Source organism: Manis pentadactyla, chromosome 9, assembly GCF_030020395.1.
Source record: "Manis pentadactyla isolate mManPen7 chromosome 9, mManPen7.hap1, whole genome shotgun sequence".
Classification (NCBI taxonomy): Eukaryota; Metazoa; Chordata; class Mammalia; order Pholidota; family Manidae; genus Manis; species Manis pentadactyla.
In genome coordinates, this window is record NC_080027.1 from 121,079,777 (window position 1) to 121,104,641 (window position 24,865).

Below are 24,865 nucleotides of genomic sequence, written 5' to 3' on the forward strand. Positions count from 1 at the left end.
AATAATGCATGACAGTAATGAACCTACTGATATTCTGAAATGTTAATGGAACTTGATAAAAGGGTCACCAGTTAACACCATCAGTTGGAAATATATACACAATCTAATAATTTGAGAGTCATTTCAAGAAGCCAGTTTGAAACACATTTTGCATGTTATAGACAATACTAATATGTATAATGTACCCAACATTATTTTCCTTTATGTGATTTTAAAAATTAAATGCATTTTTAATTAAAAATAACTTTTATTCTATTTATTACAAAAACAATACATATTACTCATATAGTTTAGCATGATTTTTTTTATCCAAGAGAGAACTTTTTCTCCAGAGAAATGCATCTCTCAGTTTATACTAATAAAAATCAATGAGAAAAAAGTACTCAAAAGAAATCCACTGTGCCTTAACATAGTTACTGTCCTTTTACAGAAGACAGATATCTACATTCTAGAAATTTAAGATACTACTATGGACATTAGACATAAAAGCTCAAACTACCTACATTTCTACCAAAAACTGACATCGCCAATTACATTTTGATTAAATACATGCCAACAATAATATGGGGACTTAAAAAACCTTACAGGGATGAATAAATAACTAAATAAAACATGATCTGACCATCAAAAGACAGTGTATTTAGATGCAGAAAGAAACCTGGTTATATAAGAACAAAATCATCACAGTACAGCATGTTACGAGCAGCCGGATGAAAATCACCTGCTACGGAGCAGTCAGGAGCCTTTCTGAAGGCAGCTTTGTGCATATAAAACAAGCACCTCACCACTGGATGCTGAACTGCCTGCAGCCCAGCTCATCACATCTTACTTAGGTTGCAGAGCCCTGTATCATTTGCATGGTTTAAAAGAACCATTTTGGAAAAGCTGCATTTCATTATTCTTCTTGCCACTTACCCCTTACCCAGCAAGTGGGCATATGAGTGAAAGGGGGAAAAAAAACTGAAAAGCTAAAAACTTGCTATTCTTAAAAAAAAAAAAAAGGATTTTGCTTGTAAGATATCCTTTGGAGCTTCCAAACCCTCCTTCAGGAATAGCAACATAATAAAATCGCGTCTAGAGAGGCATATTTGTGCACCTGACAATCACTGACCTAGATCTTTAAGGGAAATCAATGACTAATGCGTTGAGGGCTTGCTTCCCCTGCTCCCCCAACATTTTACATGTGACCAGGAGAACATGACAATGACAACTAGGTAAGAGGGGAGCATCAGGAGACTGGTTGTCTTGAAGTCACAGCCACAGCGTTCTCAGAGCCTGCATCATGGTGCCAGAGCCCCACAGAAGGGCACGTCTCCCTGAACCTGTTTTGAGGATGAAAGAACTCCTTGGTAGAGTTGATGCCCAAGGAATCCTCTTTGCTTCATGGATGTAAATGGCACCAGACTTCTCTCTCCAGCCTTCATTCTCAGCCACCAGAGTGCACATTAGCCCTCCTTGGCTGAGGGGAACACAGCATCAGGTAGAAAATACAGTGGCTACAAAAGATAACCTACAAGACAGGTACCCTTCTGGGGAGTCTTGCAGTCAGGTCCTGGCCTCAAGGGGCCTCAGACAAGGAAAACTCTCAATGAGAAGGTTGCTACTGGCCCTGCTCTTCCATCACCACAGAAGAGACGTGTTAGGGACCAAGTTTCTCAGCTACCCTCCATTCACCTGGGGAATTTGCCTCATTTCCAATGTGACAAGAACCTGACTGCTAACAGGTATACTGAACTCAGGCCTGCTCACTTAGAATGGAGGCAGAGACCAGCTCTTCCAGCACAGAAAAGGCTTGCAAGGGTTCAGCCCTTGTCACTTGGAAACACTCCAGTCTAGAGGTGTATTTGTACTTTGGGCAAAGAACAGCCAGCTAAGGATGTAGTCACAGTAGGATGTTAAATGCAGCAATGGAAGATTGGCCAGCTTAGGCCAACCCTAGCAAACAGAGAGGAAGAATGAATCGGTTCAGGCTGTTAAACATTTTGAGGCACAGGGAAGTTAACTGTATCAGTGTAACTGATATTCCCATTAGGCATGAGGGACAGAAAGGTGGTGATGTTTCTCCGGGCCTCGTTTTGGCAGCCCCAAATGTCCAGTCCTCACTTAACTTCCTCTTCAAGCCCTGGTAGAGCTCATCTCCCAAGCTGTTCAGTAGATCCGTCTCCCGGAGGGGTCTGGCCTCAGCCTCCACGTCATCAGGAGGGTGATGGAAGGGATCCTGGAGAGGTGTGCCTAAGCGCAGCCAGCACAGAGTCGGCCTAGGGGCCAGAGAGGGACAAAAACAAAGCCATTAAAACACTGCCAAACGACAAAGAAAGCAGAGTCCCTCCCTCGCCTTTCACAGCTTGCCCACTGTGGACACACTGTGTGCTTGCACGTGCCGCCCTACTCTCGGGAGTCAGCCCAGCTCCAACGGCACAGCCATGGGCTTCTTTCCCTGAGAAACCGGCCTGGCGACTGCGCTGGAGCAGGCGCTCCTTTCGGACCTGGATCTTAGGCTGCATACCAGATGGGAGGCAGAGGCTGCAGGGAGCCCCGTGGTAAAAGGGGAGGATGCAGGCTACATCAGCCAAAACCCCTGCGGAGGGAGTGCCCCTGCTTCAGGGCCACGGCTTCTGCGGAGCATCTCCCTCCACCACTGCAGTTAGCCCAGTCCGTTCCCAAATCAGTCTTCATCTCATAAACTGGGACTTAATGTTTTTTTACCTTGTGAGAATTTGTTCCCCCTAGAACAGTGTTTCCCAAATGTTGAATGTGCACCTGAATCACCTGGTAATCCTGTTAAAATGAAGATTCTGATCAGTAGGCCTGGGCTGGGGCCCAAGAGCCTCCATGTCTAACAAGCTCCTGCTCCTTGTTAGGGTGACGAGAGATAAGGCATGACAATGGTGACCAGATTCCACCTGTTTCCTGTCCCGGAAGTTAAATGCTGTTTATCCATTGGCTGTAATCTCATGAGAAAGACGCAGGTCATATTTTAGAAGGAACAGCTCACTAAATTCTAAGAGATCTCCAAAGTTCTTCTTGACAATAAATAACGAGCTATATGTTCATAGCACAGCCTTGTCAAAGATAATCTTTAATTAATTCTTGTAGAGATGCCCCAAAGTACATAAAACTACCACGAAGTTCCTTCCGTAGATGCCTTCCATAATGTCCTTCCCGGTTTCCCCAGGAGGTGGTAGGAGAGAGCCATGTCCACCCCAAGAAGTCCAGCACACTATGAACTGGTTTTGGCTTGTCTGAAGCTCAACCATGGAGAAGCAGGAGGCAAAGTTTTGGGGGAGAGGGTAAGGGGGGGAAACACAACCCAAAACAGAAAACAAAAAACCCAGAAGCCTTCTGATAGGTTCAAGTTATTCAACAGTTTTATTTACCCATTCTACACATAAACACAAAAACATATTTCAAATACAGTTGTACACACCTTATGTGGATCTGAGTGGCATATTTTTTTCTCAGTGTCACCAGATTAAATCCAAATGCTGCTAAGGACTTAAGTTCCTTCTTTCTACAGAGGTATGCCTAGGGAGATCTGAGGATCACTATGCCTTGGGTTCCCAATGTAGTCCATTCCACCCAACCCAGTGGTGCCGGCCCACTCCCCACCCCCTCCAAGGGCACAGCTGGTGATCAGTCCTTTGTGTTACAGCAAAACCATCGCCAGATCAGAATGAGTTGACCTCATTACTTCAACACGATCAAAACACATCCACAAGCAATTCAGGTACAAAAACACTGAGTAAGTAGATATTGGTCATAGATCCTCAGTGAAAGGTTTACTGTAAAGAATTCTTTTACTAACTATTAAAATCAATTTTTGAATGCAAAATTTCCTTTGCATTTTTATTTGTTAGATTATGAATAAATAGCCAAGTTCCCGGCACACTGAGAACAGCGGCATTATCCAGGGGAAGGAATGTGATACTCCCTACAGAGAAGCTGAGGACACAGAAGGTTCAGAATCGGATGGTGAGGTGAAGTCCTGCCTAGCACTGGGGAATGGAGGCGATGGCTTCAACTACAGGTAACAATTCCAGGCTTTGAGCAGGCATTTCTTTAGCAAAGTTTACCAAATATCATTCAGGTGGTATACAACCTTCATTTTCTGTAAAATGATGAGAATTTGGCTGCTACACTAAAAGGAATGTCTATTGAAAACCACGGTGGACAGAATTTCCCCCTAAGGAAACCATGGAGAGTGTTTATTTCCTTTCTTTTAGGATATGTACAAGACAGAGAATTACAATAATGCATATACACCACTACCTGATACAACTAGAAACAGACTGTCAGCATACAGACCCTACTAAAGCCTGTCAGTCAGTCAGCATAGGGACCCTGCCAGAGCCTGTCAGTCAGTCAGTCAGCATAAAGGTACTATGAAATACAGTCTTCTGAACACTATGTGTCCAAATTAAATTCCTGGACAGCCTTCTCATGTCTATGTCACCGCTATGGGAAGTCAGATCAATCCTGCCAAATGTTGCAAACTGACTCAATTGTTATATATTTTTTAAAGTAACATTTTAAAATACAAGTCAATGTGCATCCTCGAAAGCTTGGGTGTATTTACCAAATTTCTTGAAACAAACAGAACATGGCTTCGGAGCTTAGCAAAGACAATGGAATGTGCATAAACTTTATAACCTAGACATAGTTTTCTCAATCATTAGACTCTTTTCCCCTTGTCCCTTAGCTACCTCAGCACTAATAAGTTTCTCTGGAACGCAGACCTCCAGCTCACAGAAGAACCGTAAGATGGATTTATTTCCAAACAGATACATCACCGTTTCTTTAAAATGTCAGTGCTTCTGATGATCAAATGTGAGGATGCAAAGAGGAACACCCAGAACCTCACAGGAAACACTCAACCGTTCCATCTAGGAATACAAATATGTTGTACCTAACTCTAACTTTTTGGGGAAAAACAAAACCCGGAAACGATACAGAGCAGACCCCTAGCGCAATGCATGTTTCTACTACATTTTCTTAGTCTACTTTCCAATTGAATGTAAAGCAAACTCCTCATCAAAACGAAACCAAAGACAATACAGATAATAAGGAAGAGCTAAATTCCCATTTGAGAACTAGGAGATAAGTAGAGAACCTAAATCTGCCTTAGATCCCTCTTTCGGGTCTGTCACACACCAATTCCTCAATCGGCTTTGGATCAAGAAAAAGAAAATAAGACTATATGGTGGGTTTCCTGTTCCCATTTTATACAAATAGATTAAATATTAATGCCTTCACCTCTTTCTCCTTTAACAAAACTGGAAGCTTCAAAGAAAGGTACTCTGGAATCCAACTTTTCTTTGTAGGATTTGTGATATGGACATAATCAAAATAATGTGTATATACTACCAACACACATTCAAGTAAGAAGAAAGGGTGTAGAGGACAAGAAAAAATAGGAAGCAGAACTTGACCAAAATGTGGAGTAAGGGTTCTATTCCATTCTCCCAGTTTCTTCCTGCTAAGCCTTCTCTTGGAAGGATCTTGCTCGAAACACGGAAGGATCTGGAAACTGCTTGCTATTGTCAAGCTCTAATTTCCCACATCCTATCTGAGAATAAGAAGACCACCCAGGCTGCTCTTCTGAGGACCACGAGCTAGTACAGGGGGACAGTGGACAAGCACTCAGCAGGCTGAGGGCCAGAACGTGCACCCCAATGACCTAATGCCGGGGATTACAACAGGGTGACATCATACTGGCTTGTCAGTGAAATCTCCTCTTCCTAAGCATATGTTCAGACCAAATTCAAAGTCTTTGGATCAGAATCTCCCTCTTCTCATTCATTAATTCTGAACTACTCTACCTGCCTAAGCAGAAAAAACTCTGCTGCTCATTTGGACTACAGACCAAAACCACCAGCCAAATAAAACTAGATGAGGCAACCTTATAAAAGGGCCACACATACGTCCTAGACTACATCTCATTCTCAAAGCAGCGGCCATTCCCAACCTCCTAACACTGAGTCTCTCTGCGCCATAGCACAAGAGAAAAGTTATGAGAAGTAATCTGTACCCTACTTCAATGTCCACACTTACAGAATCAATGTGTTGCTCTTTGGCAAATGTTCACTTACTGTAAATTATATGCCCTGTCCCCAAAATAACTTTCTTCAGGGCAAGGACTTTTCTCTTCCACTTCTGTGGACCCTACCACAACCACTACCCGCACCCAGCCCAAAGCCCCACAACCAAAGGCACTAAGTACACATTGTGTAATGGCTAAACAGGAATAGCAGGTTACTTACACCTTGGATGCAATTTCAGGAGAATCTAGGCAAGCAACCTTTGGAAACTGGCTGTGAGAGCCAACTCGGGATGTAAGAAAAAAGGACTCAAGGTCACAAGTCAGCTGCCTTTGCTGATATCCTTTATCATCCTACAGGCTTTATCTCACTACCTCTCTCCAGGGTGCTTAAAATTCCCATCTAGTGCCCAAGGACATTTATTTACAGGGTGATTTGCTCCATGTCACCCTGCAAAGTAAAGGGTTAAAAGGAGGCATGTACATGTATTTCAAAATTTCTAAAGAGGATTCTAATGAATAATTCCGGATGAGAACCATGACAAAAGGTTTTCTATTACCAAACAAAAACCCCCTTGGCAAATAGCTAAGCTTGCTCTACAAACTGATAACTTTAACATGGGGAGTCATCTATCTCTTAGGTCTCACTAGAAGGCCTTGCCTCTCAGAAAAATGCACATATATTCAGGCGTTTTGCATACACAACTGGAGGGAAGGAGAATGCCATCAGGGCCAAGGGGCTAAGGATCCCTGTTCTACCCATTTCGTTTAACCCTACAAAGAAAATAAAATGACAAAAGTGAATAGGTAAATACAGTCAAGAGTTAGACTCCCACAGGGTACCAAAGACATCAAGATGAGATAAAAGAATACTAGGAGGGAGGTTAAAATCATCAGCAGGCTTCCCACCCTTGGAAAAACAATTGCTCATGTGAAAAGAAAATTTTAACTTAGAGAGGAGAGTGTGTTGAAAACTTACTGGAAAATAACAAGCAGTTTGAGTGAATTCTTCTCTGCCTTCTGCCCTGAGCGATTCAAGCCTCTATATGGTGACTCTACCTCTGTCCTTCTAACAGCCCAAGGTCAGGAAACTACAGCCTTGGCAGGAAAGGTGCTGTGGTCGGCCAAAAGGCCGGACTGCCCTGCAACGGTCCTGCAACAGCCAGAGGCCACTCTACCCTCCTGCGCCTCACCCCACAGCCACCAGGACGCCTGGCTCTAGAAATGGAAAATACAAACCAACATATTTCCCACATACTCTGAGGCACCGAAGACAGAGGCCTACTTCTCAGGAAGGGAGGCAAGAATTCTCACCCACGTCCACTGGCAGGCTCTAGAGCACCTATGGATGTTCTGTAGCCCGGGCTGACCCCTGCAGAACCTGGCTTGAAAGGAAGGGAGAAGGGAAAAGAAAGGCCCCTGATCCACATCCACCTAGGCCCACTGCAGAGAAGACTTCTCCCTCGCCGACCACCATCCCTCGCGGGCAGACACCACAATGACAGTGACATGCAGTAAGCCGGACATCTGACACAGGGGCAAGGAGGGAGGGCGCAGCCAAGGAAGGACAGTGAGTGAAGCATGCCCCGCACAGACAAAGGTGAAGGGAAGACGGGTTTCTGTGTCCCCCTGGACTCAGCCCCCCACCTGACCACTCAAGGACATTAGTGAGCTTAGAACCAGGGCCAAACTAGAACAAAGTGTGTGTGGCTTGCCAAGCCTCAGCCCCAGCTATGCCAGTGTGCCAAGGGAGTGTTGTCCCTTCACCACTTCCTCCAGGCCACCCCAACTGAGGACCTGTCCTAAAATACTCAACTCGCCAATTTGCCCCTGGGCAGGAGGATGTTTCACACTGTAGGGTACCTAAGGTTGGTCAGGAAACACGACCTCACACTCTGGGTTAAGATTCGCGGTGGGGTGTTGGCAGTGGGGGCTGGAAGTTAAACGATCCCTTGGGGGTTAGTGGCAGGGGCGGGAGGCCAGGGCTGGAGGGGAGCACACGGTCACACCACCGGAATGCTGACTTGGGTCTTCGGCTGGTCGGCCCCTTCTTGCATGTCCAGGGCATGAGGGCTGAGGGGCTTGAGGGGCCGGCTCCCAACACTGTAATTTCTTGGACGCCTTATTGTATTCGAACTGGACAGAGGCGTGAAGCTGTTCCTTCTCATCCTTACGGGGGTTTGGTTCTTGGGGAAGTTGTTCTGATTGGAAATGGGGGGACACCGCACAAATGAAAGGCAAGCCAAAGGTGTACTCATACAGGTTAAAATGCTCGTAACCACAGCGGCCTCCTCCACTCCTGCTCCTCTGCAGATAGTCTCCCGTAAGACACGAGCCGTGGCCTGGACCCCAGCCCCAGGACCGCAGAGGGAGAGTGTCTCCTGGAGCACCACACCCCAGAGCAGGCAAGGGGGCCAGAGAAGGAGGGGCCTTCCCTAAGGGCGCACAGTTTGTCAGGACAGACCTAGGAACGGACCTGCACCTCTTGCCCCCGCCTCATAGGCAACTCTGGATCCTGCATTCTACAGGGAGCACTTTCTGGGGGGAAAATCTGCATTTTACTTCAGCCAAACACTTCCATATTTAATTGGACTTCCCGGAGCCAACTTTCAAGGTTAAGACTCATGAGAGAGGTACTAATTTAAAAAAAATAATAATTCCAACACCTCTTCCTTTTGGAAGTAAGCAGACTAAGAGGACATGGAGTTCTGGGTCTGTGTCCCCTTGGTACAGAAAAGAAACCCCAGACTCTTGATGCCAAAGGTTCAAGACTCAGGGAGGCGAGGCACCCGCACCCCACCTCTGGGAAAACACTTACAGTTGGCTTGTCACGGTGCGTGTTCACCGCCTCCACATTGAGTTTAACTGTTTCCACTTTGCACCCTGAGAAAACAGAAAAGAGATTTTTTTTTTTGCCTTTTCCTGAGGGCAAAAAAGAAGTCAAGGGAAAATGCTTTAGTTTCATTATGGAAAAGCAGATCATCAAAGAACGTATGTATCCCCAGTGCATACATACATATATACACACGTGCACACATGTATACACACATACGTTTGAAAATAAGAAGCACTGAGGAATGTCCCTGGTGTACACGGGTGAGGCAGCTGAACTTCTCGACAAACTGCAGGGAGAATTTTAAAATCCCGCCCTTCCTCAATCCCACCTCCTGCCCAGCTCCTAAGCTCATAGTTACCGTAGGCCACCGGAGTGAGTTTGAAGATGGTATGGAGAGGGCACCTCAAGTATGGCAGCTCATCTGGAAGCAGAAAGACCAGGTGAGGGAAGTCTGTAGCATCACGCAGTAAGGTCAAGTTAGTGGAAGACACACTCCAAGAAGCTCATGCATTTCCTCTACCCCGACCTGTGCAGTTCCTCCCCTAGGCCCCAGGCAGTGACAGGACAGCCACCCGAGCTACTGAGTGGCTCGTGAAGGAAACAAGTCCATTTTAGATCCTTCCACTGGGGCAAAACAGAAGTGCTAAGGCCAGGACCCGCTGAAGGGAAGATTGTGGCCCACCTGGGTACACCGAAGGCCAGTCTGCAGGCTTCCCAGCAGCTTAGGTAGATCGGGAAGGGAAGGGAAATATCGGGAAGGCAGCAGCACTTTCTTATGGCTCTACCCAGAAACTGGCCTGCCCTGAATCTAAAGGACGAAGATGCTTCTAGGATACTACCCTCCTCATAGCCAAAGTAACACGCTGGAAATGTCCAACCACTTTTCTGATGCTGACGGGAGAGTCCGCTCAGCGCTGGCCCTTCAGCCAAGCAGGGTCAAGGGGCTCCAGCAGCAGCCCCTCTCCCCTGGGGGCTTCTGTACCAGCAGAATAAACTCAGCAAGTGGTCAGCCCAGCGGCTGCTGGGAGCCCCACTCCGTGGCCTGAAGAATGTACTCCAACTTGCGTGGAGGGGGAGGTCTGGTTGCCGGGGATCCTGGAGCCACCCCAAACCCAGCTCTCCCCCATGGATGTGTCCCCCGGCCCTCCCCTCAGATGGCACCTGCGCCCTTATCCAAGAAGTAGGCCAGCAGGCAGCGCATGACAGCCTGGTGGGAGATGACGAGGACGTTGCCCTGACGCTCCAGCTCCATGATGACAGGCTCCAGCCGCTGCACCAGGTCCTGGTACGACTGTGGGGGGAGTGGGGCAGGCTGGTAGGCGGCCAGGCACAAGCTGGCAGCCACGGCGGCGGCTGGGTATGCCGGGCCCGGTGGCTGGGCCACTTCTTCCCCAGCTGGCTTCCCTCCTAGAGGTTTGGCGACTTCCTGCCGCCTGCCAACTGCCCCCAGGCCTTTCAAGAGCAACCGAGAAAACTACAGGTTGAGAAGAGAAACCCGATTCAGTCTGGTTTTTTCCTTCCTGCAGATTCGCAGACAGAGTGTAAGGCAACAAGGGCTCCTGGGGGCTTCCTGGACCCCTGCCATTGTGCTGTATTTACGCTTGCCTCATGCATCCCTAGAGCATAAAGCCACTTAAGCCAGGAACCAGCCTAAAACACCAAAGGTGACAGAGAAATCATTCATAACCCATACATTTACTTGGTGCCTATACCTGCTAGGGTGAGGGTGGGACTGAGGGAGTAGAAAAAAAAAATGTAGAAAAGATCGTGTTGATTCTACAACATAATCAACACAGAAGATACCCTCTCACCCTTTCCCCTGGAGATCTTAAAAATTAATGAGGCGTTCAACTGCCTGAGCTGAATTAAACCGTGTATGACCTGAAGGTGGGAGGGTAAACTAAACTGTATCTTGACCAGCCTGTGCAGACCCCGCAAACCACATTCAATCCTTCCCCCAAACGAAAGCCAAGGCCCCAGCGGAGGGCTGGGCAGCACCCTCACGTGAGGGGAATCTCACCTCCCCGCCAGGGTATCGATACAGGTACTTCTCTTGGTCTCGAAGCGCAAACTCCTCCGGGTACTGCTTCTCGATCTCCGCATAGGTCATCTCCTCGCACACGCCCTGCGTGGGGCCACCCCGGCTTGAAGCGCAGACAGACGCAGGCAGCCGCACCCGAACAAGGAAGCCCAGCCGATGACTCCCAGCTACCCTACTACGTGCCGGCGCTGAGCAGGCACCTCGGCTGCCTGGCCAGGGCGTTTGGGGCAGCTGCGGAGGGGACGCAGCTTCTCTAGCGGAAGCCGCCGCTTTCTCCTACTACTGCGGGGACTTTCAAGGGCAAGAAAGGTCAGCGGGATAAAAGGAACAGGAAGCGGGGGAAGCGGGGAGCCTGAAGGGGCGGGAGAACTCCTGCAGGAGCCTTAAAAGGGCACAGAGGGACGGAAGACGGAGAAGTGCCTACTTTTGTGCTTGAGGACAGAGAGAGCCAAGAAAAAATTTGGAAGAACGTTCCCGGAGGAGCTGACCAACGGATCTAAGCAGAAATGAAGCGGTGAGCTATTTCTTTGTAAACGTATAAAGGAACAAAATGGGGCCCCACTGACCCGGGGCCCAAGGGCCTAGGTGAGAAAGGGTCTGAGTGCCCCATCGGCCCAGGTGCTCAAGCAGGCAGCGAGCCCTGCTAGAGGTGCACCTGCTCCCACTTCCTCCCCAAATCGGCCACAGACTCAGCTTCCTTGAGTTTCTACCTGGGGGTTCTAGTTTCTGGCTAAAACTGCCCACATCATGAGTTTCGAGAGTTGCCGTCCAAACAGGAGACTTTTACTGGCTTCTTAGCCGTCGGAGCTCCCTACTCACAGCGTCAATCTCATTCAGAATCTTCCACTGCTCGTAGGTCACCCCCAGGGATTCAGCAGTCTGGATAGTCCTCCTCAACTGGCTCGTCCACACTTTGAGGTCTGCTATCTCCTGTTCCTCTAGAAACTTCCTTAGGGCCTGGGAAAACTGGAGTTTGGAAAAAAAAAAAAAGAAAAGGGAGAGAAAACACAACACACATGACCACTAACCTGGCCAATAAAGGACAATGTGTATGACCTCAGTCAAAATCTCAAAGGTGCTACATCGTTAAGGTAAACCCAAGAGGAAACGAACTTTAATGGGAGCACCCTGTCTTGTGCTGAGCACGCAAGTCATACCCCAATAAATATCTGATAGCTGAATGCACAGCAGAAATGGTTCCAAATTATCCACACTACAATACAGCAAACGAGAAAACGTCCCTAGTGCCTGCTTGACTATCTGAAAAACACAGGCTGAGCCCCAGCGGGATTTGGGAAGGAGTGAAGGGATAAAAGAGATGACCTCCACCGTGCCCTTCTAACTCCAGGCCTAGGAGGCCCAGCCTGCTGGCTAACTACTCACCTGCTTCCCCCGCACAGAGAGACCAGAGTCACCTCCGATCTTCCCCAGGAGATTGAACTCACTCTCTCCGTGCCGGCAAAGGTAAATGGTACGAGGCTGGACATGGATATTCATGAGGTAGTAGACGATCTTGCTCTGGATGTAGTCCTGGACTCTGTTCACTAAAAACCGCTGGCCCACATTTATCACCTTGATGAAAGAAAGGTCCCTGAGACAGAGAAGGAAAAAAAGTGCCCTGGTATGAAAATCTGAGGGTAACAGTAAGAGAAAGGATTTCCTTAGTTACCTGCAGCGCCAGCAGCTTTGCCTCCTCTCCACCTATAGCCCACCCACTTTTCAGGAACCAAATGCCAAAAGATGGAATGCCCCCCCAACCGAGAAGGAAAATGGCCCCAGTTAGTACCCCTTCTTCAGTGCCTATACTATACCATTCAGTATAGATAAATAAGATTAACAGAATTCAGCCTTCTCCTCGGGGCTAGACTAGATGACCTGAAGATTTTACTAGCCCTGGAATTTGGTGAGAAGCAACAACTCCCAAGACCCATGACTTGCAGTGGGGGGAGGAGACGAGGCAGCAGAACCATAGAAACTTCTATGCACTCCCTGCACCCAACTGATCAAGCCTCTCTCAAAGGTGCTTCCACAGACTCTGCTTTGTGGCCACAATGGAACTTTTTTCATTGTAAAAATAATAAATGCTTATTCCAAAATAATTTTTTTAAAGGCAAAATGATGCAAATAAAAATCACCCATAACCCTACCACCAGAGAGAACATCTATAAACACATATACACCTCTTCCAGAATGCTTTTCTAGGTAGGACATTGGCTAACTAAAAATGTACTGCCAGGCCATGTCTAGGGCAGTGTTTTTCAACTTCTGTATTAAGGAACACCTCCAAATTCTAACATTCTGCACAACCCACTTGAAGGAGCTTAAAGACTCCAAACACTAAGCAGACCACTGAAGCAGTTTAACAGTGGGCGACATGTGTCTCTGTATTTGCTTGGCACAGGGCTATATTCTTATTTAAACAGAGCTGTTAAATGCTCTGACTGCATGCTTTCGCAAAGGCTACATTCTTACAGGTTTCCATGTGCACACATCTTTCTTAACAGGTACTTGACATTCCACTATGGTTCTTACATCTCACACACAACAAATTAACCCATACTATATACCACACTGCTGATAGATACTGCCATATAATAATGGCTAACATTGATCAGACATTTCTCTGAGTCAGGCATGTTCCATGTTTTATTTATGTATTTTTTCAAAATACACTTGTATATATTTTATGTGTTCATTATTTTAATCTACATATGTAACATATTACATGTATATATTCCTGTACATGTTTTACAAAAGTGTGTATTCTCTATTACAGATGCTGTAATACATATGTATATATGACATAATACATGTATATTCTACCTATGTATTAATGACATATGACATATTATATACATGTGTACACACACACACACACACACACGTATATATACACACAATAAACTTTAAAAGTGACCAAAGACGATGATACATCTCTGAGGGTGTCCTACAACAACCCAAGATCAGAACGACTGATCTCAGCAGTGGCTCAGTCACTGGGGGTGATTTTGCTCCCCAGGGACGTTTGGCAATGTCTGCAAACATCTTCGGTTGTCACAGCTTGGAAATGTTACTAGCATCTAGAAGCCAGGGATGCTGCTAAATCCTGCATCGCACAGGACAGCCCCCCACAGCAAAGAATCACCCAGTTCAAAATGTCAGTAATGCTGAGGTTGAGAAATCTTGCCCTAGAGGACAGAGGAAGAACTGATGACAGAAAACACTTCCGTGTTCAAGTACAAGATGCAACCTGCAAACTCATACCTTGTTTCTCTGGAATGACATAAACATCATGGGTCTGGATTGTCAGCAGGAAGTGTGGGGACAGAGGGATAAAGGCTCTTTCCTCAAATGAGACCCCTGCCTCAAGCCCTTCAAACCAGGGCCTTTAACCTTACTTGTCATAGTTGTCTGGGTCAAGGGGTCGATAAGTGACCTTGTAGCACTCGATTCTCTTTAGGAAGTCCTCCATCACGTTCTCCCTGTTCCTTTCAGGGTAGTCAGGGCTCGAGACCTTTACCTCCTGGAATCACAGGAAGAGCACGGCCCGGTCAGAGGTCTGCCCTTGACAGCCCTCCTGTGAACAGCCTGAGCTAGAGGAAGAGAGGGAAGCCCACAGACCGGCCTTGCACTAGAGCCCTGGCATCTCCATTCCCTGCACACCTGCTCTCTGCCCTGTGCCTCTGGCAACCAAGAAAGCAAAGACAGCTGGGGAGTCATGTGTTTGCCCTTGGCTGAGAGACAGAGGCACTCATGCAGCTAACGCTGCTCCTGGGCCCCAGTCCCTTTATGTACCTTCCTGGGAAAACAGAATGGGCTTGAATTTTGCCCTGTGACTACTCAGAACAGGGTATTGATCTTGCCTGACTTGGACCAGATACCTCTTCTTAGACCTTCCCAAGTTCCCAGGGTGCTGAGAGAGCACCACATGAGACCACGCATGGGTGTCTGCTCTGCACAGCACAGCACAACCCACCAAATGGGCCTGGCTTATGCTGTGGCCACAGGGCATGAGATGCTCAGGGCATACAGTGCTGACCTGAACATTACACCTGTAGTGGGCAGATACCTAGGCCTCAGCACCCAGCTAATACCCAAACTCAGGACCAGGAGTACCACAGTCTAAGTTCTGGCCTTCACTCAACAGCTAATTCTTATTTTATTCCTCAAAGCCTCTGTTTTTGCTCCCCAGGGAAGAGTGTTGGGTGCAAAATGATGCTCTGGCAGATCAAAAAGATCACCCTGTACCGCTAAAGATACTTTTCTTTCTTTCTTTACCCACTTGACTCTCTCCCTTAGTACACACACACACAAGGCACAAAGGATAAAGAGGGAGTGGTAAGCAGGGGTGTCACCTACCAGGATGTTGGCAGCAATGACATCAGGATCATCACAGACAGATTCCACAAAGAATACCTGGCCAGGGAGAGAAGGAAGTGTAAATGAATAAAAAAAAATACCAGGCTGCTGATTAAAAGCACATACTCATGCCTGCCCACCCCAAACATTACGTCCCCTAGGACTTTCTTCCATGAAAGTGGCCTTCATGGCCCCTTCATTTAAAGATAGCTCTTACCACATCCCCAAGGCCTCAGACATACAGGCTAAGGGTCTAAGAAAGGACCTGAAAGAAAACACTCAAGGATTGGGAGTATGCCCCGAGAGGAGAGAATCAGATACCCAATCCTGTCTTCGCCCACCAGGGTCAAACAGATCTGCATGTCCCTCCTAACTGCCCACCTCCACTCATCCCCTTTCCTCCAGCATGGAGTTGGAGCCTACCTTGAAGGAATTCTCCTCGGCAAAGTTCAAGATCATGTCCCTCCGCTCCCTAGTGGTATTTGTGGCGTCAAACACCTGGGAAGAGAGCCCATGGGGGTTGAGTGGGGAGGATGGATCCCAGCAAGGTGGCTCCAAGGAGGGGCTGCCGGGCCAGGCGGCTGCCAAGGCAGAGCCCCGGGCGGGAAAAGGCAGCTGAGGCTCACCGCAATCTGCCCGCTCTCCTCAGTGAGGTAGGTCTTAACGTCGCCCAGCGCCACCAGAGCACACCGTCTGCCAGGAGAGCAGAGGACTAGAGTGAGGCCAGCTCCGCAGAGCCAGCGATGAACACAAACAGAAGGGCTGCTCGGGAGTTGCGGCCCTTCCTGCTTAGTTTTCCCAGTGGTCAAAATTTTTCCCCGACAAGACTTTTCAACTTCCCCACTGAGGTTTTTACACCATCCTCTATCTTTCACATCCCCCACCCCATGCAGGTATCTTCTCTCTCTGCAGGCCTGGCCTACGGACATACATGCATCTCCCGGGCCCTGTTCTTCTGCCCAGCCAAGCCCGAGGTGACCTGTCCAGCCAGTAACTGCCACTTAAACCCCCCACAGGATATTTACTGAGAGGAGAACCAAGCCCTGTCTCACCCAGGCTCCTGATGGCTGAGAAAGGGCCGGCCCACAGGTCGGGCCTAAGACTCACTTGCGGATCTCCATGGCCTCCTCGTTGTCGTGCCGGAAGAATTCATAGGATTTATAGGACTTGACGGCTTCACGCCGATACACGCCAAGATTAAACACTGCAGAAGACAGCAACACCCTTCGGCAGTGAAACCATACAATAACCCCACTAAAGAGGATTTCGTCAAAGTGCCCAAGGGGATTCAGAAAGAGTACTATGGCATGTTAGGAACAAGACCTGACTGACTGAAAGTCAAGTCAGGTTCCAGTTCAGAATTACGAGACCTTGGACAAGTCTTAAGCTGAGCTTCAATTTCCTCAGCCACTCTGGCTCTTTCATGGGGGCACTGCTAGAATTAGACAAGACGATATAGATATAAGGGCTTTGAAAATGTAAAGCCCTAAACTATCAAAGGCATTCCCTCAGAACTAGGCCCGGAGAAAACACATCTGTGAACAAATCAGGAAGCAACCACTACTTCCGCCAGGAGCACCCTATAACTTTGATGTCAAGGAAGCCTGTGAGGCCCAGGAATGAATAACCCACACCTACCTTTGGTGGGCACCCCAATCCAGTTGAGGTAGCGTGTGAGTTTCTTGGACACATAGGTCTTGCCCCGGGCTGGCAAGCCAATCATAACGATGAGAGTTGGGGAGTTGGTCATGTAGGAGGCCCATGCTAGAGGAAAATGCAAAAGAACAGACGAAATGACTAAAGAACTAAAGGTTCGTGCACTGGGCTGGCAACTCCACAGTCGTGATCTCATTTAACCCTCATAAACTTCAGTGAGGTGAGTCTGGGGAGACTGGGAAGGCAGACTGAGAAGCTCTCGGGCCACCCCTCCTAAAAGAGAGCTGAAGGGTCACGTAGACTTCAGAAGGTACCCAAACCAAAACATGGCTTCCTTACACAGCCGAGGTCTTCAGAGTATCCAGTTGGAGAGAAGGGACAAATGGCAAGGATGAGAAAGACAGTAACCATGGTACCTTCCCTGTGTGAGAACGTTTAGTTAACAGGAGAATGATACCGTTGCGAAGGGAGGTCTAAGGCTTGGAGATTCTACCGATGCAGAACTGAGCTGACTTCCCAAACAGGTCCAAAGGTTTCTATCCTGAGGAATCCACCCATTCCTTCAGAGCCAGGGGTCAGATTAGCTTGCCCATTTAAAAGGAGTCTGGCCTCAAGCTGTTTTGGCCTTTGCACTCAGGACACAGTTTAGGCAGAACTTCTAAACGATGGTGAGATTGAGACTATGGCAAAGGCTACCTGACGCAGGTTCCTCACTAGACTCAGGAAGCTTCATGGTGAAGCGGCATCTCAGCCAGCCTGTCTCACGGCCCATATGAAACCAAAACGACTTAGAAGCAAGAGGAGTCACAGGTCCACCCTTCCTCAGGGAACTTATTTCAGGAATGCTCAGTCACAGAGTCAGTTCTCACTGCACAGGCGACTTGCCTAAGGACACGCGATGAGTCCTGGGAAGAATCGTGCCACAACCCAGACCTTAAAGGAACCTGTGATTCATCATCATCTCGCTCACAGAGGGTGACGCCTCCCTGCCCATCGACCTCAGAGGAGTGGGGAGGGAGGGGCCCACATGGCTGCCAGCCACTCTCCTGGGGCCAGCACCCAAACGGGGGTCCCCCGGGAGGGCTCAGGCTCTGCCGGCCCCCATGAGGGAAGGCCCTGAGCAGGAAGGGGACAGGAAAGAAAGGCTTCGCCTTCTGGTTCCCAGCACAGCTTTCCCGAGGGTGCCAGCAAGTTACTGCTGCTTCTCTGCTCTGGGACAAGGTGACTCTGTAAGGCTAAAGAAACAATTCAGGGAGACTGGGGTACTTGGATGGGAAGGTCACCTTTCATCTTTTGATAAAAGAATGTTAAAAAGATCTCAATGGAGAAGTAGCCGGGAGGGCCTGGGTAGAGAACTGACCTTGGAAGGAAGTTTCCTAAGGGGGGTTTGGGGTTTGGCAATAAGTACTCAGAAGGCAAAGATTGGCCCAAGTGGTGCCCAAGGGGTAGGTGCCCAGAATTGGGGTCAGAGGGATTGCCTTTTAGTCCATTACCCACCATGCACACAGAACATTCCTCGGCCTTGGCAGGAGTCCCTCCAAGGTAGGTAACGAGCAACATAAGATTTTCATCTCTGTCCAAACAGGGAGCACAGAGGCAAGCAAAGGCCACCCTGCAGCCTCAGCTGATGTTAATCCCTGACCTCTGACCCCTAACAGACAGACTGACTCTGCCTGGGCTGGGCTGCCTCAGGTTTCAGTAGTAAAATCCTCCTGACACTGCATTTCTCTAGCTCAGCACCACAAGTTGTCAACCCCCCATGATTTGGCTCATTACTTGCAATTCTAGGCCTACTTTGTCTACACCATTCAGGCCATTAGTCACTTCCCCTGAAGGTCCTGCTAGCCTCCCTAAACATGAAAATGAACTGATACTTGGGAGCTGCTCTGATGTCAACCAGGGAACCAGCTGCTCCATGTTTACCCAACTGTACAGAGGGTGTTAAGAAGAAAAGAGGGCACTGGTCACTGAAGACTCCGTATGGTGCCCTCCAGCACAACCCCCACCTCTGCCCAGAACACACACACACACACACACACACACACACACACACACACACACACACACACACCTGCTGCAGCCACAATTTCTCATTTTCCGGAGTACAAATCTAAACCATACTTCAAACTGCAACATTGGCAAAACTAGGAACATTCTGTCCTGCCTGTTAAAAAATAAAACCACCACTACCTTGATTTGAACAGGAGATTCTTTCATGCTGATTAATTTCAGAGACAATGTAACATACCCTTCACATATATTGGAAAGTCATTTCAATCCTGAAATTCTCTTTTCCCTTCTTTGCATAAGGTTTAACTCACACTCTCAATCTTAGACTTATTTTTCCTTCATGAACATACTTAGAGCAAATGAAGGCTTGATAACTTCCCTCCTAGAGACAGAAACCCTCCAGCGCAGAGAACTGAGGAGTATGGCCTACAGCCCCACAGCAGAAAGTCAAGGTCAGGCTCCTGGTTTCAGGCCTGCCCAGCGAGTCCCAGCCACCAGCTCTTGTCGGCACCTGACACAGGGAGCCATGTGGTCAGCACGGCGCTCTCGAATCTAATCCTGAAAGGTGGTCGGCGGTTCCTGGCCTTTTCATGACCCAGGTCTCTTCACTATTTGTTCTAAATAGGCCTCATGTTTTTTAAATATGCTGCCCATTACATGTGTTTCATTGGTAATATCTTCTTCTTATTTACCAGGAGTCATAAAACTGCAGACCATCTCCTACTATTTGACTGATAGGCACGAAATATCCAAGTTCTGCAGACAAACACTAAGAAAGGGTTTTAGTTAAGCAGTGCAGCTATAGTTAACAAGGCCCAGTTTCCATTCAAGCACTTCGAAATATCAAAGAAAGCTAACAGTATAAAACTTTTTATGAGGGTAAATTAGTAATGTTGATCAACATTTCAAATGTCTAACTTTTCTCCTATTATTTCTGTAGGAAGAGGTGCTAGCACAAACCTGCACAGGTGTATATGCAAGGATGCTTACTGAAGCACTGTCTGTGATGGTGGAAAATTGGAAACAACAGAAATGTCCATGTGGGGCTGTCATAGCCACACAATGCAATACTATGCAGAAGAGAGAAATCTGGATTTACTGACATGAAAACGTTTAATACATTTTTAAAATGGCAGTAGAACAGAATACATACAGTGTGAACCTATTTTCACTAACAGAGTAAGATATCAGGAAGAATCAAATTCAACAGGGAAAGGAGCAATTGTGAGAGTTTTTTCACTTTTCAGTCTCCGTATTGTTTGAACTTTTCCACGAACATGCATTGATTTTGCTGTTTGGGAAAGGTACCACATGGGAACTTGTCATTTCCTGACTTACTCAAAATGTCAAAGAATAAAAGAAACAAAGAAAGAAAAGCATGTATACCCACTCCCTGCCCAATGCCTGTTTTCACAGAGCCCTGCAGCCAGTCATCTGGGCACCATAAAGGGACCTCAGCCAGCACCCCCTCCCACCCCCCGTCCCTGGAGCAGCTGAAGTTCCAGTAATGCTCCTTTGGAGGTTTTGGCTCCCTAGAGGCATCCTTCAGCCCTCCAGCCCAGTCACCTCCCAGAGCTGAAGTCCAACACAGGTGTAATTAGCAGCAAGGGCATAACCGTTGAGCTTTTAATAAAGCAACTGCTGGGCGTGAACACTAAGCAGCCAGGGGAGTCTGTTCCAAGATACAGGCAAATAACAGAAAAAGGAAATAAACTAACACATATTCTCCTAAGTCTATTTTTCCTTTGCCTAGGGTTGCAACAGTCTAACAGTCGGAACACCGAGGGCAAAGAGAGTGTGGTAAATGAATGATGGTCGCCTTAGGGCAAACCAGATACTTCCAGTGGGGCTGAAGAGGGTGGAGCCTGGAAAGGAGAAATCAGAGCCCAGAGCAAGAATCAGAGTCTAGAAGATGGGAAAGAGACCTGGGATTACTGCTTCCCTGACGATCAAGGCAAGAAAACTAAGAATTTGGAAGGCAGATAGACTCTCACGGACCATAGTGCAGAGGCAGGCCTGGCACCGGGCATTATGCAGGGTCAGAGACACCCACGATTACCAACTTTCCCCAGTCCAACTAGCTCTCCGCTCTCTTTTGGATCAAGTACACCTCTCCTTTAAGATGTGCATCCTGAACCCCATTGGGTTGCAATATTGTCAAACAAGAGGAGAAAACATTCTTTACTGAAAAACAAATATTCACAGGGCTCTTTTAGACAGTGAGCTCCTGGGGCAGCATTTAGAGTATAACTGATTTGAAATGTAATGTTTCAGGAATAAAAACAACATGCAAATAGAGTCACCAGTAAAAATTAATACCCCTTAGCTATGTGCCCAGCGCTCTTCTAAGTGCTTTTGTATATTTACTCACCTAATTCTCACATCACTCTGGAGGGAGAGACTATCAGCATCCCCATTTTATAAAGTTGTACATGGAGGGGATAAGCAACTTTTCAAGGGCTCACATCTGGAAGGAGTCAAACCAGGATTCAAACTCAGGCAGTCTGACTCCAGAGGCCGCACTCAAACCTCACGCTGTACCAGTTATCCCCCATGGGGTATCTGCCCTTGGGGCCTGGCTTCCTGTCCTGGCCAAGAAGGAGACCCTAATCCCAGGGTCACACCCAAGCTGTCTGCTTCTGCTGGAGCCCAAACCCCAGCAAGCTTCACTGGCACTAGATGAAAAGCGATTGTCCCTGTTAATCATGAGACTGACAAGGACATGACACCAAGGCCTAGACTCCAGGGAAAGCTCTGACCATGGGATGTTTCCAGGTCTCATGCTACCTGGCTGTTCCACCTGGGGATATATATATATATATATATAAAACCACTGAAGTGAGAACTGATTGACAGGGTCCCAATCTGGGGGCAGCAGCAGCAAGGGCTAGCGTTCCTTGAGGTTCCCTGAAACAGCTGGGGAACAGGTGCCCAGGACCTTGTGGAGCAGGGGATGCAGTCTTGCAGGCAGTAGTCATGCTCAGGCACACAGATGCGTGAGGACAGAGGATGATCTCTCTGCAAACCTCTGCTTGTGTGTCTCTGTCTGAAGAACTGGCATGGAAATGCTCCTGTGAAACCTGTCCCTGCAGGAATGAACCTGCAGGGAAAATAGTTTGCAAAGTGCAAAGGCGGTGGAATCTGTGAAGAAGGAAGGTGCCCAAGTCACAGTCAGAAATCAAATGCCAGCGCCAATTCTCCTGAGGCCTGTAGAAATGAGCTACTACTGGCTCCTACCTACAATTTCACAGTGAGCAGCGCCTCACAAAACTTAGCCTGAGAGATAAAGAGAAACTGTTAACACTATCAGTCCCAAGTAATTCCTGCCTCCTGCCACTCTTGTTCTAACCATCAACATCACTCAGGTGTGCAGGTACCCCCAGGAGAGAGAGATTCAGTGACAGAAAGCAGTTAAGAAAATGCTGGGCTATACTTGCAGCCCAGTCCCAAGGACCAACATTTCACTGAGTCATTTGTTTCAGACAGAAAACCCCCCTTGTAGACTGTGTTTTCCATTCCCATGTCAAATGATCATTTCTCATTCCCACCAAGCAGCAAAGTCGAGGATTACAAACATATTCCCAAGATAAAGGAGGGGGGAGCTTTTCCCCAGAACTCACAGCATTTCTTCTCTGACATTCGAAGATTTGTGGTTTTGGTTTCACAGCTGTTGTTTTGTTCTGAGGAAGAGGCAAAATTCCCAGACATGGCAGCTCTTCAGATGTCTGGAAGGGACAAAATGAATGTAAGGAAGGGCAGGGATGGAAGAAGAAAGCACTCAAAACACTCAGTGAGGAGGATCAGTGCCATGCGGACCAAGAGCCAAGTCCAGCTCTCACCCAGTTACCAGCTGTATGCCCTTGGAAAAGCCCTGTTTCCTCACTTATGAAGGGAGGTGCACTGCAACCTTGCATTTATAGTGCAGACTTGGGGGTTTACATTCACATAATTATCTCCTTCGATCCTTCCAGTAATCCTGTAATAAGGCAGATTTTGCTACCATTATTACTTTTCCCCATTTTAGATTGAAAACCAGAGGTTAATCAAATTAAGTGGCTTTGCCAAGTTCCTTCCTGACCTCCGAGTCTAGTCTGGGAATCTAGGGAGCGTAGTGGCAGCATATGGGGGTGGGCTGGGTTGCAAAGAGATTAAATTTGCTATCATAAAGTAACTGCAGTCCAGTGGCAGGATTCAGTCCTGAAGAAAATTAGAGAAATTGGAAAAATCTCAAACAGGTTCCCATAAGGAAAAGCTGTAACTGCACCCTGAGACAGTCCTAGCAAGTCACCATTGCTCCTCTGGTGTTCTCATTACCAGGCTCTTGCTCCGGCATCCTCTCCCCAGCTGTCCCCTGGGACTTGGTCTATACAAGGAACACTAGGGCGCAAAGAGGTAGTACATGACCTCCCCAAGGTCAGCTGCAGAATAAGGGGTCAGTCCTGACTCAAACTGGGGTGGAAGAGCCCGCAGCTCACTTCCAAAACCCAGACAAGGGACTCGTGAGGACCCTAAGTTCCTACTGCTTCAAGGACCCTGCCCCGTTCTTCCACTGACTACACAAGTCCAACCCAAACACCAGTTGAGGCTCCCAGTCCCTGAACGTCCGCACTCTCGGCAATGCCCGGCGGCCAGAACTTCCCCGCAACAGCGAGGCATCGTTGTCCTGCTCACCATCCAAGCGCACGCAGCCTCCCTCCTCCCGCCCACCCAGGCTCTCCCGGCGCTGCACCGCTGTCGCTCACCCCACGATCTCTCCTAAGATCCCTCCTGGCAGTGGCCCTGGTACTTCCCTGGTGCGCTGCAGACAGGGGCCAACCGACTGAAGCGGGCGCGGGAGTCGCCGGCAGATCACGTGCCCGGGCCTGGCTTCGCCACCACCCCGTTGGTGCTCACCTGGAGAGAATCGCTGACCAATCGAGCGCGCGCAGGCTCCAGGGGCGGGGCCCAAATCGGAATCGCTGACGTTTGCTCCGGTTGCGGGATGGAACTGGGAAGGCGAGGGCTCGCAAGCTCCCAAGTTGCCCAGCACCGTGGAGGTTGGTTGCATCGTTGCTTGGCAACTAATAGGGCTGGGGGAGGAGTTAATTTTTTTAAAAACCCTACTCTTTTCACACTCTCGCGAGAGTGAACTAAATGGCCCAATGCAGTGGGTGGGATTTGGGGGAGGGGGGTGGAAACCTAAAAGAAAAAAAAAAAGTGCAAGTAACGCTTTCCTCACCGAATCCCAACGGGACCTCGTTAGATTCATAAAGTGGGACGTAAGCTTTAGAAGGGGCTTTGCTAGAGTAAGGGACCATAGCATCTGAGCTGAGTACACCATAGGGTGTTTGCCTGTCCTCCCCACAGGTCAGTCATTGTAACTTGAGAAAATCAGCTCCTCTCTTCGCTGAACCAGGAGCTTTGCTGGACCCATCCACATACTCCTGGGGACTTCTAAACGCCTTCTTTATTCTCGGTCCTACCTCCCACTCTATTCCATCTGTTCTGGTCGTCTTGAAGAACCAAAGAGGAAAATTGCTCCAGCAGGAAACGGTCATGAAAGATGTGAAAAGATGCAGTTTCTATATAACGTATTCAGAGGTAGAGGCTTTTACACAAGAGGTGAGTTTGTGTATTTCAAGTCAACTTTTGACAGTTGCCCCCAGGCGCGTTTGACGCTTAATTCTGTGGGTAAACCCACTCTATGCAGGTTAGGACTTGCTGCTCTAGAACCAGGATGCAAAAAGAACAATGAGTATGGGTTTCTTGGAAGAGAGATAAATTGTGCGAAGTCTATTCCTCCTTCGCCTGGGGATTAAATTCATCCTCTCAAACAGCTCAAAAAGTATCTCCTCTTTGAAGCTTTTTAACAACTCCCAGTGTGTTATAGTTGCCTTCTCTGCCCCTATACAACGCTGTCTTTATCCATTCAACAAGTATTACCGAG

The 24,865-nt window shown here is 48.0% G+C and overlaps 1 protein-coding gene across 5 annotated transcripts; it reads right to left on the reverse strand.

The window, feature by feature from the left end:
• Positions 1 to 234: 234 nt before the first annotated feature.
• Positions 235 to 24,005, reverse strand: PFKFB2 (6-phosphofructo-2-kinase/fructose-2,6-biphosphatase 2). 5 transcript variants are annotated; one of them, XM_057508028.1, is made up of 15 exons: positions 23,818 to 24,005; positions 22,560 to 22,652; positions 16,912 to 17,037; positions 16,381 to 16,477; positions 15,900 to 15,966; positions 15,697 to 15,771; positions 15,274 to 15,330; positions 14,313 to 14,437; positions 12,298 to 12,505; positions 11,734 to 11,880; positions 10,894 to 10,998; positions 10,035 to 10,164; positions 9,232 to 9,294; positions 8,856 to 8,920; positions 235 to 2,258 (listed from the first exon to the last, which is right to left on the reverse strand). In XM_057508028.1, exons 1-15 carry the CDS (start codon positions 23,984 to 23,986, stop codon positions 2,196 to 2,198), a joined length of 1,590 nt encoding a protein of 529 aa, XP_057364011.1. In that variant the 5' UTR covers positions 23,987 to 24,005; the 3' UTR covers positions 235 to 2,195. The 5 variants fall into 5 exon arrangements, with proteins under 5 accessions (XP_057364011.1, XP_057364010.1, XP_057364012.1 ...); XM_057508027.1 differs by lacking the exon at positions 235 to 2,258 and adding an exon at positions 3,804 to 8,238 and having other exon boundaries at positions 23,818 to 24,003; XM_057508029.1 differs by lacking the exon at positions 235 to 2,258 and adding an exon at positions 3,804 to 8,238 and having other exon boundaries at positions 22,560 to 22,664; positions 23,833 to 23,948.
• Positions 24,006 to 24,865: the final 860 nt, after the last annotated feature.

Coding starts and splice junctions, on each gene's coding strand:
- PFKFB2 (XM_057508027.1), bottom strand. CDS start 23,986: ATGCAACCAACCTCCACGGTGCTGGGCAACTTGGGAGCTTGCGAGCCC. Junction 22,653..23,817: donor TCCAGGTGAGCACCAACGGG/GTGGTGGCGAAG, acceptor ACATCTGAAGAG/CTGCCATGTCTGGGAATTTT. Junction 9,295..10,034: donor CTTCTTGGATAAGGGCGCAG/GTGCCATCTGAG, acceptor TTCTGCTTCCAG/ATGAGCTGCCATACTTGAGG.